At 47.2% G+C, this 18,322-nt stretch overlaps 3 protein-coding genes across 8 annotated transcripts in view; all 3 read right to left on the minus strand.

Moving 5' to 3' along the window:
* LOC102313436 (restin homolog) overlaps positions 1 to 5,285 on the minus strand; it is a 22,728-nt gene extending 17,443 nt beyond the window's left edge. For 4 of the 5 annotated variants that reach the window (XM_042213440.1, XM_042213442.1, XM_042213441.1 and 1 more), the window contains exon 1: positions 3,315 to 5,285. In XM_042213440.1, the coding sequence (XP_042069374.1) occupies positions 3,315 to 3,645 (331 nt within the window). In that variant the 5' untranslated portion in view covers positions 3,646 to 5,285. The remainder of the gene's footprint in view (positions 1 to 3,314) is intronic. The other variant, XM_042213438.1, reaches the window with a different exon arrangement.
* A 121-nt stretch (positions 5,286 to 5,406) lies between these two features.
* atg14 (autophagy related 14) lies at positions 5,407 to 12,451 on the minus strand (the record flags this gene model as incomplete). Its single annotated transcript, XM_005947486.2, is given in 11 exon segments — positions 5,407 to 6,271; positions 6,510 to 6,684; positions 6,776 to 6,861; positions 6,990 to 7,080; positions 7,182 to 7,299; positions 7,938 to 8,164; positions 8,265 to 8,502; positions 8,576 to 8,657; positions 8,986 to 9,028; positions 9,195 to 9,257; positions 12,303 to 12,451. Coding segments are annotated over 11 exon segments (1,395 nt in total), but the record flags the coding sequence as incomplete, so codon positions are not given.
* A 1,849-nt stretch (positions 12,452 to 14,300) lies between these two features.
* tbpl2 (TATA box binding protein like 2) overlaps positions 14,301 to 18,322 on the minus strand; it is a 5,371-nt gene continuing 1,349 nt past the window's right edge. The window contains exons 2-8 of one of the 2 annotated variants that reach the window (XM_005947488.3): positions 17,930 to 18,128; positions 17,631 to 17,847; positions 15,985 to 16,072; positions 15,818 to 15,909; positions 15,562 to 15,729; positions 15,387 to 15,481; positions 14,608 to 14,796 (exon numbers count right to left, since the gene is read on the minus strand). In XM_005947488.3, the coding sequence (XP_005947550.1) occupies positions 14,720 to 14,796; positions 15,387 to 15,481; positions 15,562 to 15,729; positions 15,818 to 15,909; positions 15,985 to 16,072; positions 17,631 to 17,847; positions 17,930 to 18,128 (936 nt within the window). In that variant the 3' untranslated portion in view covers positions 14,608 to 14,719. Of the gene's footprint in view, positions 14,797 to 15,386; positions 15,482 to 15,561; positions 15,730 to 15,817; positions 15,910 to 15,984; positions 16,073 to 17,630; positions 17,848 to 17,929; positions 18,129 to 18,322 lie in introns of both variants that reach the window. The other variant, XM_005947487.3, reaches the window with a different exon arrangement.

Raw genomic sequence — 18,322 nt, forward strand, 5'->3', positions numbered from 1 at the left:
CTTCGCCTTGGGCATTTTTAATCTGTAGCTCTGCTCTAAAAGAACGTACGTACCTGGGCCCACCTACTATCCTCGGAAACGTAAAATGATTGGCTAGAAGTGTATCACAGCTCAGGAAAAAAAAGCACCGAAATGTGTGCTGCTTTTCGGTCTAGTTACTACCGTTTATGTCAGAACCGGTGCCGTCATGGCACCGGATACCGGTACCCATCCCTAGTCCCTCCACACATACAACTCGGTTCTGCTTGTCGCTACCCGATCCGTACCGGAAACCTGATCGGTACCCCGCATGCGCGAAAGGTGTCTACTTCCAGTCGAAGCATTTTACGATAGTTACGGGTCAGAGTATCTGTTAAGATGTTAAGAATAACAAGTATCTCTTAAAATGTTTCCGATAATGAAACATTTAATATAATGTAGACAAAAACAAATAAAAAGATAGTGACAGATCAGAACTCCCGATCCGTACCGCGCATGTGCAGGGGTTTTCTTCTTCTTCTGTTGGTTTAATGGCAGTGTACTCCCCAGTATAAGAGGATACTGCCCCCTGCTGACCGAGTGAATGAACCCTATTGTAAACTGAATTGGCGTCATTACAAACGTGTGTTAAATTTGATTTAGCGATAGTCGAGTGTGTTTATGCTTGTCTGTGAGGAGAGGATTGTTGGAATAGTGATGATAATGTCCGCTATCACTGTCAATTGCCAGTAAACACTTCATCTGGCTGCTGAATCTTCACGTGACACATTACAAAGTCTGTATTATTAACTGTCATTAGGCACCATTCTTCTTATTTCATGGCACTTTTGTTTTTTTACTTATTTGTCCCCACCCCCTCAGGTTTGACCTCTCATTCATTTAATTTTCTTTTAGTCTTAAATTAAACAAACAACATATGAAACAAAAGTAAAGCAAAACAAACCAAGCATGCAGAAATCAAAACAAGAAATAAGCAAGCCCCACCACAGTACAGTTTCTTTCATATGAAAAAGACAGAATGTGTAAATTTGCAGATTCACAAGTTATGGAAAAACAAACAAACAAAAGAACAAACAAAAAGAACAACAACACCATTACCAGCAACAGCACCGTCCTGGGTTAACCCCGTTTTCTTCATTCTTGTACTCATTTAAAATTAGGTTTTTATATTTTAAACTGTTTTATGTTTTTACTTTATTTTATTTCTTCAGTTAGACTGTTCCATAATTTAACTCCTGCAATTGAGATAGACATCGTTTTTAAAGTCATTCTAGCACTTTGTATTTTTAAATTCCACTTCCCTCTTAAGTTATACCCACCGTCTCTTTCTATGAACCATTTACAGATTTCTTTTGGAAGCAATTTATTTCTTACTTTATGTATTATTTGCGCTGTTTTAAGCTTCACCAATTCTTGGAATTTAAAAGCTTGCATTTTGACAAAGAGTGCATTTGTATGGTCCCTGTACCCACATTATTATTAATCTAATGGCCCTTTTCTGTATTATAGTTATTGTTAGTGTGTTACTTTTGTATGTTTACCCAGACCTCGACACAGTAGCTCATATATGGCAGTAGTAAAGCACAGTATAACATATGTTCTGATCCAACATGTGCTTTGCTTTCCCCACGACGGCCCCGTGCCAGTTTCCCCCGAACATCAGTGCTGTGTGGCTTCCAGCTCGTGGTCAATGATCACCCCAAGATATTTTATTTCATTGACTCTTTCTAAACATACATTGTCAACACATATTTCTACACTGATGTTTTTCTTTTGGTTTCCAAACAACATAAATCTGGTTTTATCGAGATTCAATGATAATTTATTTATATCAAACCACTTCTTTAATATCGTTAATTCCTGTGTGATCATCTCCAAAACCTGTGGCAATTCCACACCTGAACACAGTATATTTGTGTCATCTGCAAATATTACAAACTTTAAAATCTCCAATACTCTGCAGATATCATTTAAGTACATAATAAACATTTTTGGACCCAGTACTGAACCTTGAGGTACTCCACAAGCTATATCCATTAAATTAGATTTATATTCATTTATTTGTACATATTGTTGCCCATTCTCTACATGGATTTTTACCCAGTCCAAAACCACTCCCCTAAACCCACACCTTTCCAGTTTGTTATTAGAATTTCATGATTAACAGCATCAAACGCCTTCTTTAGATCTAAGAAAACGAGTGCGTACCTCTTATTATCCACACGTTCTGTCATCTCTTCCATTAAATCTATCAGTGCCAAAGCTGTTGACCTGTTGATCTGAACCCATACTCACCATCTGTCATTAATTCATGTTTTTCCACAAAACTGTCAAATCTTTTTATGAAGAGTTTTCCAGTATCTTAGAGAACTGGGAGAGTATTGACACTGGTCTATAGTTTGTAAAGTGATGCCTTTCACCAGTTTTGTAAATGGGAATAACTTTAGCAAAACCGCTGTTTGAAACGACAAGTTGAACATATATTTTAATGGTTTTACAACACCATCAATCTTTACTGTTACCATATCAATATCAGTCCAGTCTGTACTGGTTTTGTTCTCTATGTCATGAATCTCTTTCTCTTCCACTGCGCTTAAAAACATTGAGCTTCTATTGCTTTCAGTATTTTCACCAGTGTCCCATCAACCTTTATTTCTTCTGCCAGTTTTGGCCCTATGTTTACGAAGAATTCATTAAAGCCATTTACTATCTCTTCCATGTTATTAATACTTCTTGTCCCTCTATAAAGTACCCATCGTTATTCCCTGATCCATCTTTGATCCATCTTTGATTAATACGTTCCAGATATCTCTTGTGTTATCTTTATTGTGTTCCAACCTTTTAATGAAATACTCTGTTTTACAGGCTCTCATTATATTAGTTCATTTATTTTTGTAAGTTTTATACTTCCTTTCAGTTTCCATGGTTCTCTTTTTTATGAATGCTCGATATAGGGGATTCTTTTTTTGCTGGTATTTTGTAGTCCTCTGTGGTCTTCCTGCATAGTTGTTTTCCTGTTGATTTCAATTACTGGACAGTTTTTATCAAGTAACGTGTTAAATGTTCTTAAGAATCCTTCGTAAACTTTATTAACTTCGACCCCCGCTCTAACACGAAGCTCTCAACCTACAGCTCCAGCTTTGCCTCTTGTTATGCGACAGCCTCTAGTGATTAATACACGAACAGGTTCCTGCTGTTTAGGCTCAAAACAGTTTGATGTTTTTCGCCTACCTGAGGACAGCAGGACTCACCTGTGCTACACCAGCTAAACTCACTGCACCACCTCTCAGTCTGAGGAGCAGCTATGACACTTAATGTGACGGAGGAGGCCTCACCTTTGCTTTGCTCCTCCAGCTCCTCCACCCTCCCCCTCAGCTCCTCCGCCTGTCGGAGCGCTTCCTCCTTCAGTCCCTCCAGGCTCCGTCTCTGCTGCTCGGCCTGCACCTCTCCATCCCTCAGCCAGCTCTCCACCCTCCTCAGGATCTGACGCCGGCCCACCTCCTCCGCCTTCAGGCTCAGCACCAGCTCCTTCAGCCCTCGCAGTTCATCCCAGAGGATGGGGAGGGCCTGGGAGATGACCGCCGGCGGGGGGACAGAAGCCTCCGACTGGCCCCGACTGACAGAGCAGCAGAGCAGCAGAAACAGAGCAGCAGACCTTCTCGCCATTGTCCTCCACCTGCAGAAATCCTTCAGCACAAGGGCGAGGGGGTGGAGTCTCCCCACAAACACGATTCAAAACAAACAAGCAGAAAACACAAAACTGCAGTTTGTAAAAGTGGGTGTTATTAACAAGAATAACAAGAGCGAAAGCAGAGCAGCTTCACCCGCTTCCTCCTGAACCCTGCGCTCCATAAGCAGCTTACCCAAAGAAGAAAGGCTGCTTGCACTCACTCGGCATCCAGTAATCATTCGCCTCACAATAAAAAGGCTTTTCAGACCTTTCTCAGTCACGGCTTCCCACATGCTCCAACCCAGATAATCATGCAAAGAATTCCAAGTGTGAAAGAAAGAACTGTGGTTCACCTTCAGCCTTTATGAATCCGAGCACTGTTTCAACAGCTACGCTCTCACGTCCTCCTGCGCGTCAGAAAACAGCTGACAGCTGCAATAACTGCTCACTGAGCCATAATACCTCAACGGTACCAGGGTGGGTAACCGGAGTAACGTTGAACCCGAGGGCGGGTAACTGGAATAACTTTAACCCGAGGGCGGGTAACCGGAATAACTTTAACCTAGCATCCAAACGACGGCGGCCCCTACAACTCAAAATCGCAGCTCAGCTCAGGTGTGTGCACGTTGTGTGATTTGCAAAATAAAGCGCAGCTGACAGGAATCGTGTTAAAACCTGATCTGTCGCTGCTCAGGGATTCATCCACATCAGTAAGAGTGTAAATGAATACAGACAAAAGAGCTCGACATCAAAAAGAGAATGAGAGAGAGGCAGTCAAAGGAGAGAGCAGGGGTCAGTTAAAGTGTAGTTTAAATAAGGTTTAGTTTGTACTTACACCTACTGAGACTGAAGGCTGCATGGTGCTCTCAGGGACACAGAAAGCAGATCTGGGGTCAGATTCATCTGATACTGGCTAGAAATAAAATAAGAACTGTTTAGTACACTCACAACGAAAGAAAACGAACACATGTAAACTTCGCGTCAGGGAAGGTAAACCTTCACTACAAGCACACCTGAAGGAAGCCCAGGTGGGTCAGGAGGACCGTGGTAACGGATGGTTGCACTCATTACAGTCACTCTGTACAGTTCACGATCCTGCAGGTGGGCGTCAGCAGCATGCAGTGAAGTAAACCTGCAGATGTGACGAATGCCTGTTGGATGAATGAACGGCACCACACATCCCCAAACATTTTCATTAACTTTGACTGTAACAAGCTTTGTTGGCCCCGGGCTGACCCTGTTGTTCCGTCTCCACCCGTTTTGTTTTTCCACCAACCGTGCTGCTCGCCTGGTCTGACCTGTGCCACGAACACTATGCAGCCTGGGATCCCTGTGACATCACTGGAACTGCTCAGTTGTGTGAAATCATCACCTGTCCGCGCTCACCTTGTGCTTGCTGTGACAGCCTAATAAACAGACCCATCAGCTGGAGCCGTCCAATCAGACAGCCTGAGCTCAGGTGTTCACACCTGCAGAGCACAAGCAGCAGACGCTGACGTCCCGCCAGCATCGGCGGGTGAAGTCTTTAAATCTATCAACACAGCACGCCGTGGCGTGAATCGTGCGGTTACTGTGGAGATGCTGCGAGTCCTCACACAAACGGCTATTACAGGTGTACACTCACCTGTGCTTCAATCCACCTGCAGGCACAGGTGAAGCTGCCTGTACAGCATGTGGATGTCAGCACCTCCTGTGGCCCATGGACCCTGAGGTTAAAGGTCAACGCATGCACAATCTATTAAAAACTCAACTTCAGATTCAAAAAGCAGAAACAGGATTTTATTTCAAACGTCACACAAACTGAAACACTTCAAATAAAACATGTTCGTCCATAAACCGCCATCATCATCAATCCCACTTCAGAGTCACCAGCTCAGCGAAAAAGCGTGAGGCGGCTCGGTCTAGGTTTGATTCCAGCTGCTCTGTGATGGCAGCTCGATTTTCTAAACTGGAGCCAATCAGAAGAGACAATGATGCACGCTCCGCCCACAGGAAGAAACTTTTTTTTTTGAATGAGGCTGAAAATGTACAAGAAAAACTGAAAATAGTGTTTTAATAAAAATGAGTCAGGCTTGGAGTGGCCTCGGCGCCGGAGCACAATCCTCCAATCAGAGCGCATGTTGACCTCGTGGCATCCTGCAGTCTGCTGAATGCGAGCGCTTCCAGTTTCTCATCACGACCTTAAAGGTCACGTCAGGTCACCGTGACGCCGACACGCTGGAGACTGAGCCACGACTGTGCGTGGAGCTTACTGCAGAGATTTTATTGCAAAAGAGCTCCGCCCCTCCAGACTGTAACAACCTCGTCCAATCAGAGACTGAGCGGCTCCGCGATACGACCTCACAGTAGGAGAAAAAAAGTTAAACCAATCAAATCAGCAGTGATGCGTCAGCAGGACCTCTCAGCTCCTCAAACAGTACGTTTCTATTTGTAGAGTCTGAAGCGCTGATGGTGACCTCTGACCCCTGAGATCCAAACAAGCCCCAGGACTCCGCAGGGTCAGCGCTGGCCGGTGTAGGTTCTGAGCCAGGAGCTGACTGAAGCGGCGGCAGACGAGATCATCCCTCCGGTGTTGGCGGCGGGCTGCGAGACCTGCAGGGCACTCTGGGAAAGATCCATGGACTGCAGGAGGACAGAGGAGGAAGAGGAGAGGTTAGAGGTCACGAGGCGGAGCCCCGTAACTCTTCTGCACTGATGTCTGACCTATGGAGGTCAAAGTGACTCCTCCCCTCAGGCGCCCCCGCCCGCTGCTGCTCTAAGCGCGAGTCGTCCTTCACACCGAGTTAATAACCGATCGATAATAAGGGTTACGGATCTAAATGATCGAGCAGCTCGGCACAAACGCCTCAGGTGTGCTTACCTGTGAGGGGATATCACAGAACCGCGGGCTGGGCACCGTCTCCCAGTCCGTCCCCAGGTCTGTCTCGTCGTCCGTCACCGCTTCGTCTCCGCTCTCCTCCGCCGGCCCCTCCGCCTCCGGCTCCACGAACTCCATGGACTCCTCCAGGTCGGCGCACACCTCGAACGGACCCGTCCTGAAGGCACACGGGTAAACACTGCGTCACTCTCAATCAGCAGATTGCACCCACATTTTCCTGAAATCAAACACTTCACCCCCTCACTCACCTGCCCAGGCTGTCGTTGTCAGGGGCAACCAGAAACACGATGTTCCTCAGGGTGTGATGGAGGTGGAGCTTCTCGCTGTCAACGTGCTGAACACAGAGAAAGGGGGTGAGAGGCGGGAACACAGAGATGGATCAATCAATCAGAATCAGTCCTGCTGCGTCTCAGAGTCCCCTCGACACAGAAGACGGACAAACAAACAGCGTGCGAGTCTCACCTGAGAGAAGCACAGGTGGAGCACGTTGGTGTTGAGCTTGCTCAGAGCTCGGGTGAAGCGGTAGCGGCTCAGATTGTCTCCGCAGAACTCGCTGAGAAAACAAACAGCACAGAGCGAAGATTAAACATGGACGCTGCGACATCGGCAAAATCGACCTACCGCTGAGTGGCGCCACTTTTCAAACGTTCCCACCTGTTGCAGAGCTTCTTGGGCAGGTTGACGTCCAGCATGTGGGACAAGATGGTGACGAGCTGCGTGGTGTAGCAGAGGGCGGCGCTGATGGTGTGAGCCGGGTTAATGTGGTCCAGCTCTGCGGCAAAAGGAGGTCAAAGGTCAGGACAGGGTCACCTGAAACCTTTTCAAATCAAAGTTTTCTGAGCACCCACATAAAAATACTCATTAAAAAAAATTACAAGTAAATGAAGTATTTTAAAATAATTTTAAAATAAAAACAGACGAGTTATAATAACCATGATTTATATTATTATTATTATTATTATTATTATTGGGCGATCGTGGCTCAAGAGTTGGCAGTTCTTCGGAAGGTTAATCGGAAGGTTGCCGGTTCGAGCCCCGGCTCGGACAGTCTCGGTCGTTGTAGGTGAAGTGTCTTGCCCAAGGACACTTCACCTACCGCCTGCTGGTGTTGGCCAGAGGGGCCGATGGCGCGATATGGCAGCCTGGCTTCTGTCAGTCTGCCCCAGGGCAACTGTGGCTTGCCTCCACCAGTGTGTGGATGTGAGAGTGAATGAATAGTGGAATTGTAAAGCGCTTTGAGGGCCTCGAAAAGCGCTATATAAATGCAATCCATCATCATCATAACAACAACAACAACATCATCAGATAAATACAAGAACAAACTTCTGGCTGAGAAGAAATCTGAACTCAGGGAAAAAATGAGATCAGTTATCAGTACGACCACTAAAGCTCCGCCTCCTCACTCTTCACCTGGGCCCTGATTGGTGCTCTTCTCCTCCACCCAGCTGTAGTAAGCGGAGCAGTCTCCGTTGCTGGGCAGGGCCACAGGGGGCCCCGTGATGCTGATGCTTGTCTCTCCGTTCTGGTCGTCCCAGATCCAGCGTCCCGACAGGTAGGTGGTCCTCCGGGCCTCGGCCAGCTCGCTCACCGTGCTCGAGGTCAGCGGGTCACACTCAGCCAGGACGTCCGCGGGGTCTCTAATGGATACACGTAGGGGCAGAGAGTGGGATGACAACACGTTTGCTCCATCAGTCCCATCAGAGCGGTTCCTGAAACTCAGAAGGCTCCACCCCCTACCTGCTGCCCAGTTTCTCCTCCTGCATGGGGAAGATGTGGGTGGTAAGGTCGCGGATGTGCTCCCGCCGCAGTGCGGCGAGCTGGCTCAGTCGGCTCTGCAGGTCTCGACTGCGTTTCTCCATCAGCTCACCGAGGCGCCGGTTGTGGCGCTCGATCTTGTCGCGTTTCTCACCGTGGCGAACGGCCCGGCGCTGCAGCCGCTGGACGTCCTCCTGACACCTGGAGAGGCGCTCATTATCTGCGGCAGGAGGGGCAAACGGGTCACGCGACAGCTCACGAACCGTGTCAGTTTTAAACCTGCTGACTCTCACCGTGCCTCGCCTCCTCGTTGCCCCAGGCAACCGCCTCCTTTAGCTGCTCCACCTTCATCTTACACGACATGATCTTCCATTTCTGAGGACAACACACAGATACATCAATTTCTTCCAAACTGGCTTTTAATCAGATTTGAACTTTAATCTGAATGTTCACATTTTTATTTATGCAAACAAGTTAAAACATCTGAATTTATTTCTCTCGTTTCTGCCTCTCAGCTCTCGGCCGATGTTTGGAGGTCAGAGGTGCCACACAGATGCACCTGACGTGCTCTCGGAGAGGATGGGAGGAGCTACAGCGCATTAAAAACTGCAGGTGAGCTCACTGAAGGTAACATTACAGAGCAGAGGAGCGATAAGGAGGCAGCCACGTGCCTGAACGCACACCTATGCAGCTGTGAACTCACCATCTCGTCAGCCAGCAGCTTCCTGTTCATGGCCTGCACAACGCTGTGAGGACAGAAGATGTCACAGGTTATCGCCACAGCTGCTGTTACCAAATACACACAAACATCTGCAACACCTGCACAGGTGCTGCCTCAAACAGCTTCACTCGCCCTCCCTCAGTCCACAGCCGTTTGTGACATCACCTGTACCTGTGAGCAGCAGGTTTTACCTCTGCTGCAGCTGCTCCTTCTCCCCCTTCAGCTTCTTCAGCCGCTCAAGCTTCTCAGTGTACCTGCAGACAAACAGCAGACGAGTTCACCTGCAGTAGATAAAGCCTCACACCTGAGAGGATTTTACAGTTTCAGAACCAGAAGCTTGTGGGGATAGGTTAATTGATAAATCCAAATTGCCACTAGGTGTGAATGTGCAAGTGAATGTGAGTGTGAATGGTTGTCTGTCCCTGTGTGTTGGCCCTGCGACAGACTGGCGACCTGTCCAGGGTGTACCCCGCCTCTCGCCCTATGACAGCTGGGATAGGCTCCAGCGCCCCCCGCGACCCTGAAAAGGATAAGCGGAAGCGAATGGATGGATGGATGGAGAACCAGAAGCCAGCAGAACCAGACAGTCTGATTAAACCCAGCACACCTCTGCAACAGCTGCAATAACAAAGAGAAGGGGGGCCTGAGGTCATCTCACTGACTCCAGCCTGGGAAACGTCTAACCGGAGCATATGACCTCACTCCAGGGCTCGCAAAATCGCTAGCCCGACGTCCCGGGGCTAGCGATTTTTCCAGTCGGGCTACCAAAATCTATCTCTGCCCTGCCCGTCGGGCTATTGAAGTAAGGAAAAATGTATGTCAATGCTTTTGCATTCTTTCGGAAATGTAGCTGGGTAATTATGTCATTGGCATTGGTGAGCCACTGTCAATATGTGACATATTGAAATCGCGTTTGAATTTGCGCTTGTTTTTTTGCTTTCACTTTGCAATCGAGCGAACTGTGTATAGAGAGCGACAGCACTGATTGGTGAGTGATGATAATTTGTGCACCAATTCCTCTGACATCGTCTTATCAATCGTTAGCTTACTATGCAAACATGACAAGTGAAATCTCCCACAGCTTAAACATGTGAGAGGTTGATCGCGCAGAGAATCGCTGAGCTTATGTGAGTGCGTGTGTAAAAGCAGCAGGATATATATTTTAGTTCTGCTGAGCCAAATAAGACAGGTCAGGGTGAAGAAGTGACAGCCAAAGAAAAGCTTACCACAAAACGTAGAAGTTATGACAAATCAGACTATAAGGCAAAAAGAAAGTGCAGCTTTATGGTTTCATGGACGAAATAATTTCTGTGGCTGCAATATGACGAGCTAAATAACCAGGGCTGCACATAAGTGGTCCGCAGGTGCACATTCAGAATCAGAATACTTTATTGATCCCTGGGGGAAATTATTTTTTGTTACAGTGCTCCATTATAAACAAACATTAATAAGACAGACAATACGCTAACTAAGAATAGTACAATATATACATATACACACACATAAAGTCACTTATTAATAAATAGCTGAAAAAGAAACATGTGTAGCTATAGCAGTAAACAGTGTGTTGGGTGGAGGAGTTGTACAGGGAGCCACAGGCAGGAAAGATTTCCTGTGTCGTTCAGTGGTGCATTATGGGTAATCTCAGTCTCTCACTGAGCGTGCTCCTGTGACTGACCAGCATGTCATGGAGAGGGTGGGAGGTGTTATCCAACATTGTCTTTATCTTGGACAGCATCCGCCTCTCCGCCACACCTTGAGGGAGTCCAGCTCCATCCCCACAACATTACTGGCCTTACAGATCAGTTTATCGAGTCTGTTGGCATCTGCGACCCTCAGCCTTGGTGCGGAATGTGCCGTGAAAATCCCACTCTAGCGGACAAAAACACTGCCTTTTATATGGACGCAAATGCGTGTTGCAACTTATCTGGTGCGCAGTCTTTTATTTTGACAGCGAATGCGAACATGTGGACCACTTATGTGCACCCGTGTAAATAACATAATGTTCTGCCGGGTGTGTTGTTGGTTTTCCCTCGATATCTGAGTCGACAAGCGCCTTTGTTACTGGGACCAGTCATTTTAAGAAAGGCCCCCATTAGAAATGCAATAAATGCATTATTGCTCAGTCTGCAATATCTTTCCCAGAACAAACACCAATTGCAAATAGAACAGCGTACTATGTTGCAAAGAGTGAACGACCACTGGCAAAATTTAGCAGTCTTTGCAAACTTCAAAAAGCAAATGGCCTCGATCTTGGTTCCACTTGCCTCTTACCCGAGACTTCAGTGGAAATTTCAAATCCAGGATCTGACACAGACTGATTCATGTCCTACACAGTTCTTACAAGTTCATAGAAATTTCTGTTCAATTAGAACCAAGTATTTGAGTTGATGATTGTAATTTTTATACAATGTTGTGTTTGTGTGAATTTGTGTTTCAACAATTTTTTGATTAATGTTTTGTTTACGTTACAATAGTATACATTAAAGTATAATATTGTAACGGAAACAAAACATCAATCAAAAAATTGCTCTTTTTTATTCGGGCTACTTAAATTTATTTTGGGCTACCAAAAACTGAAGAGTCCCTGCCCGAAGGGCCACCAGGGATTTTGAACTTTTGCGAGCCCTGCACTCTAACACAGCAGCTAGCCACCAGGCTAACAATACCAGAGCAGGTCAACACACGATAGCCTGAGACCTAGCAGACTTACAAAACTGAGCTAACCGGCCAAATAAAGCTTAAAAAGGCTAACAGGCTAACCGAGGCTAATCTAGCTGAGCTAACAGTAACAAATGTCGATACAAAGGCTAACCGAGCTGAGCTAACAGGCTACCTGAAAGTTACTTAGCTAACCAATGTTAGCTGCTAATGCAAAGCGCCGTTTTCAGGTTAGTTTACACCTTTTTAAAGACGAGACGGTGCGACTGTGGAGTATTAGCGTGTCACACCTCCGGTCATTACACCGTAACTTCTGACGTTTGAGAAAATAAAGAAGAGTTTCTGATTTTAACAATAATCGCGCTTCGATTTAGCTGAAACACCTGTTTCACCACAGCAGTGTTATTTGGGCTCCATGCTTCGGCTAATGTCCCCACCAACAGAGCAGTCAGACAAAGAAAGCCGTGAAAAGCGTTTTTTAAGACTCAGTCGGTGCTCACAACGACGCCGAACGGCACCGACAGCTCCCGTTAACCCCAGGCGAAACGGAGCAGCTCCCCGGTGCTGCGTGTCCGCAGAGGAACGTAGGAATGGGAAACTTTGAGCGTGCGTCGGTGGAATTCGGCTCCGGTGTTTACCTCTCTGTGTTCCTGCCGTCGAAGTACACAAAGTCTCCGGCCTGCACGCAGCGAGCGCAGGTAAGCCTGCGGCGGGAGGTGCTGCACAGAGGGCAGCGCTCCACGGCCACGTACAGCCCCTCCGCGTCGTCCACGGACTCCAGCATAACGCAGCCCTGCGCGGAATGGGCCGAGGCCGGCAGTGGAGGGCGCGGTGACGGCCGGGCCGCAGAGGCTGGAGCGGGCCGGGCCAGGCCGGCGGAGGACGCCATGCTAGCTGCGCTGTCTGCGGCTCCGCGAAGGTCGGCCTGCCGCTAACGTCTCATAATTTAGAGCCAACGCACAGCTGTAACCCGAGGACAGACCGCCACTACCTCTTTCCTCTAACAGCGTGACGGGTTTGTTTATCTGATGGCGTCACGAGTGGGCGGGGTCAGGCATACGTCACCATAAAAACATGGGAGGTTGTTAAAAGTAATTCTGCTCACAGAGCTCAACGTGAACGACTCATCAGGTGATCGGAGAGTTGGTGGTTCGATTCCTGGCTTCCACATCTGCATGCCAAATATCCTTATAGAGGATACGAACCCCGGGTCACTCTCTGATGCTCCGACGGAGTGTGGATGTTGTACAAAGCACCGAGTGCTGCATAAGAATCAGTCCATTTATTCTGTGAAGTTTTCATGAACTCTGCAACCCCCACGGAGATTTAAACACGAGCCTCCCATTGGGTCATTACTAGGTCATTACTGCAGGGATTAATAGGTTTAACAATTTCTATGACTCTGTGGTGGCCTCAGCCATCTTTTATGGTGTGGTCTACTGGGGCGGCAGCATCTCTGCCGGGGACAGGAAGAGACTGAACAGGCTGATCAGAAGGGCCAGCTCTGTTCTAGGATGGCCTCTGGACCCAGTGGAGGTGGTGAGTGATAGGAGAACGGCAGCTAAGCTTTCATTCCTGTTGGACAACATCTCCCAGCCCATGCAGGAGACTGACAGCACTGAGCAGCTCCTTCAGTGGCTGCAGCACCCACGGTGACTCTACAACAAAGACTCCAACTGATCAAACACATCCACACATGTGCAATACTCTTTTCTGACAAAGTTGCATTTTTACTCAGTTGTTTAAAGCACTTGAATTTATTTATTTTTATCCTATCGTATATTTTATTCTATTCTGTACAGTTGTGTATAGTATATTATTCTTATTGTATTCCAGTGTTCTTTAATTTTTGCTATACAACTTTGCACTGTCCACTTTTTGCTGTGACAAAACAAATTTCCCGCGTGTGGGACTAAAAGTTTCTTTTCTTATCGTAACTGGGAACAGCCGAAAAGCTCCCAAACTCAGTTTCATCATAACAACAATTAACTCACAAAAAAAGTCAGCTTCAGTGAACAAGTGAGGATCTCAGAGAGGAGCACTCTCAGATGTCTTAAAAAAAAAAACCCAAAAAAAAACAACCTGTGGGGCGACATGTGTTGTGACTGTGGGAAATTAGAAGGATCCAATTATTGGTGTTCTTCGAGCAAACAAAATCACGAGTGAAACGTGGAAGGACAGAAGCGAACCATCATCTCCGATCTTCTCCAGGCTGGGAAAGGTTGCGTGGGCTGATGAGCTCCTGCCCGAGGTAACTCGTGCCTCAAGTCTACAGCGCAGGTTATGATCCAATCAGGTTTTAGTTCAGCCACATCATATGACCTACAAAGTTATTCGTCTGTGGGGTTTAGTTTAGATGACAGACAAATGAAACGATACCACAGCAGTGCACGCCGTCCTCACAGCTACAGGTGGGCCGATGAACCATCAGCGTGAGACTGAGGGTTTGTTGCTGCTGCGTGTTTGTCCAGGATCGTCAAAGACTCGAACCTGAGCCCAGTTCACAAACCGAAGGCCGTCTCTGAATGTCTGATCAGTCAGGTGAAGGCCTGCCCTTCAGAATAAAACCGCTGTAATGTTTTTCAGAATAAAGTTTGAAAGCCATCTTTAAAGGTTATGAAGAGCAGTTTGTTGGAATAACGTAATCCAGATGAGACTGTCTTTTTGTATCTGGTGTGTTTCCCACAATTACAGAAGCTCAGGTGTGAAAAGCTCAGTATTAAATTTGGGGTTTTGAGTGACACCTTCTTCCAAACTGTTCCTGCGCTCCAGCTTCAACCGCTCAGTAAAGATGGTTTTAAGGGCCGTACAACGTACACAGAAACCTTGATTATTTTCAACAGCTGATGTCTCCACATTTATTCACTCAGTGGAAATGTGTGTATGAAAACACTGAAGTTACATGACTCTTAGAAAACAGATTCTCAGGATGGTGAACTCTTGAGCACAGACTAAAACATATCCCATCCCATAACTCTGCAGAGCGACTCAAAGTAAAACATATTTAGCCCAAATATCGAATCAGATATGTACACATGAACAGGAAGTGCCGCTCTCACTGCTTCCTGAAGCCCTTCAGGATTGGATAAATGTTCTCGAACGCTTCGTAGATCTCGGCTCGCTCTTTGGCTCCTGGAAGGCAACAGCTCGGTGATTAGCACGGTGTCATTCGGTCCCATTTCATGATTATAAGAGTCACATTTCTGAGACATTTTCAAAATAAAATACAGCATGGATAGAAAGCAGCCGGTGTTACGTCATCATTTAGTCATGTTTCTACAGTTTTTTTTGCAGGAAGTCGTTTTTTTTAAGATCAGATCCACATTTTGGACTTAGCAACAAATTGAAGACACGACAGATTTTCAGTTTACTTTGTATTTCAAAGATATTTTAAAGATCATATCATTTTCTTTAAATAGGATCGTTTTGGCCTCTTAATTGGATAGAGACAGTGGGCACAGAGCACAGGTCGGACTTGAAACCCAGCCGCTACTTTGTGGCCACGCCCCTTGCCGGTAAAGGTGAGCTTAAAGGTGCCCTTTAAGATCATGTGACTGCAGTCATTTTGTAAATGAAAGGCCTGTTTGCAGATCTGTGTTGAACGACAGACTTAATAATGATTTCATACGAAGAAGAGTTTTGTCTGTAATCTGGTGACAGATCAGTGCTGAAGCTTCAGTTTGTGTCTGTGCTGATGAACTCTGATGAGTGGAGGCGATTACCCGTCAGAACCACCTTCCCCGACACAAAAATGAGCAGGACGATTCGAGGCTTCACCATCCGGTAGATAAGTCCCGGAAACAGCTCCGGCTCGTAACTGTGGAGGGAACGCAGCGCCGGTCTGAGGAGCGCTTTAAATCAAGGTTAAACACCACGGGGATCAGGTGCGCTTCTTACCTGCTGAACTGCTGGTGGGTCAGAACCAGTCCTTCCAGTCTGATAGGGAAGCACACGTCACAGCTGGCCACCATGTTCTGAATCTTGAACTCCAGGAAGCGGGCGGGGAAACCGAGTTTCTGCACCACCCGGGCGTATTTCCGGGCCGCCAGGCGCGACTGCTCCTCACTGCACGTGCTCAGACACAGACGTGAGGGAGATTACGCTTCAACACAGCATGCTGCTCACACCTGAACCATCTGTGTGATGGACTGACCTCTTGGCTCCTGTGCACACCATCTTCCCAGAGCTGAAGATCAGAGCTGTTGTTCGTGGCTCGCGGATCCTCATGATGACCGCAGCAAAGCGCTGAAATGACACGAGAGCGATGAACCCCGCTGGATGGCGTGGGATTCAGATCTGAATTTTCAGCGATGTCAGTACCTTTGGGTTGTACTCGGCGTTTCGGGCCTGCAGGGCGATGAACTTCAGATCCAGCGGACAGCCCAGATTCACCGTGGAGACGATGTTCCTGCACAGGAAGCAAAGCAGGAAGTGAAGGTTAACCCGTGCCCCATGTCTGAAACCCACCACTCACACGACAGTTTGGACGCCTGCGAGCAAGATGAGTTTAAAGGCACCTTTTGTTATCATCACCACCAGGGGGCGGCGTTTCACCTGTGGGCGCTGCCTCGGTGCTCAGTCACAGCAGTTATTTCTTCACTTCCTGCTGTACTCAGGACTTTACCGTCATGAGCTTTAACCTTGTCACTACCCGATCCGTACCGGAAACACGATCGGTACCCCGCATGTGCGAAAGGTGTCTACTTCCGGTCGAAGCATTTTACGATAGTTACAGGTCAGAGTATCTGTTAAGATGTTAAGAATAACAAGTATCTCTTAAAATGTTTCCGATAATGAAACATTTAATATAATGTAGACAAAAACAAAAAAATAAAAAGATAGTGACAGATCGGGACTCCCAATCCTTACTGCGCATGTGCAAAGTTGGACCGTACAAATCCGGTCTACCCTGTCACTACCCGATCCGTACCGGAAACCCGATCGGTACCCCGCATCGTAAAATGCTTCGACCGGAAGTAGACACCTTTCGCGCATGCGGGGTACCGATCGGGTTTCCGGTACGGATTGGGTAGTTACATACCCGATCCGTACCGTGCATGTGCAGGGGTTTTCTTCTTCTTCTGTTCATTTAATGGCAGTGTACTCCCCAGTGTACGAGGATACCGCCACCTGCTGACCGAGCGAATAAACCCTATTGTAAACTGAATTAGCGTCATTACAAACGTGTGTTAAATGTGATTTAGTGATAATCGAGTGTGTTTATGCTTGTCTGTGTGGAGAGGATTGTTGCAAAAGTGATGATGATGTCCGCTGTCACTGTCAATTGCCAGTAAACACGTCATCTGGCTGCTGAATCTTCGCGTGACATATTATAAAGTCTGTATTATTAACTCTGTCATTAGGCGCCATTCTTCTTATTTTACGGCGCTGTTGTTCAATCGGGGAACGCTCTCTGTTGAGGAGAAACGCAAAAATTTGTTGCGGATACAGATTATCCATTGTTTAAATGTCCCAGTAGTCGAAAAGGAGGCAGAGCTGTTGAGAAATGCTAAGAGCTAACTGGGCGCTAACCGTATCATTCAAATATATTGAATGTCGCAATGTTGGCAAAGAGAGGAAGTGACGTAAGATTTGCGCATGCGGGGTACCGATCGGGTTTCCGGTACGGATCGGGTAGTGACAAACCTCAGTGACTGTTTTTCTCTTCCAGTTGTCGTCAGACCAGGTGTGGATTAATGACATCACAGCCACACCTGTCTGATCCAGATTGTATTATTGCACAACTGGTTTTCAAAGCAATCCTGTTAATCATTTACTGCACTAAAATTCTGCTTTTTTGACCGCGTCACTGGAAAGAAAAACACAGTGCACCTATGCAGGTCACCCTCAGTTCTGATTGGCTGTCTCCTGGAAGCCTTCCGAGGTGCTAGGATTATGGGGAGTTTTAATACTGTATGAGAACACCAGATGAAGAACAGCTTCCGTGTTGTTCAGCAGTGACTTACTGTAACTGCGGGATGATTCCTGACCTCTCTGTCACAGGGGTCACGGGGGTCATAGGGGTCATGGGGGTCATGGGATAGAAGGGGGAGGCCCTGGTCCCCGCTCCTGATGTGGACGCCTCCTGTGTGCCCTCGGTGGTTGTGGATTCCTGGGAGTTGTGGTCCACACCAACACCGCTGTCCTGAGACACGTCCAGAGCTGCAGACCCGCCTTGCTCTCCTGGAATAACATGGCGTACAGGTGAGACACTAATGTGACTGGCTGCTAGGTCGTACACACCCACTGTCTGCTGATGTCATACCTGATACGTCATGGCTCGGTTCCTCCTGTGTGCTAAGCTCATCGGGAAGGAAACTGAGGTCAAGCTCGTCACCGGCCTCACCGCTCACTCCAGACTTCTCTGATGGGTAGGCGGGGTCCTGTGCCAATTGGGAGGGGTCATGTGAAATGAGGGCAGGGCTTTGCAGACCAAGCCCCTCCCCCAGCATAAAGCCAGAGTCCTACAGGAGAAAGAAGCCTGAATAAGAGTTTGATTATACATTTGTGTTTGAGTAATGCCACCTGTACCATCTGTCATCTTCTCCAGGTTCATCTCTTATTTAATTACCACCAGTTTCATTAATAATTACTAGGGATGGGTAAAGGTATCCGGTGCCATGACCAGACCGAAAAGCAGCGCACATTTCGGTGCTTT

Source organism: Haplochromis burtoni, unplaced genomic scaffold, assembly GCF_018398535.1.
Source record: "Haplochromis burtoni strain Fernald_Lab_line unplaced genomic scaffold, NCSU_Asbu1 Contig_442, whole genome shotgun sequence".
Taxonomy (NCBI): domain Eukaryota; kingdom Metazoa; phylum Chordata; class Actinopteri; order Cichliformes; family Cichlidae; genus Haplochromis; species Haplochromis burtoni.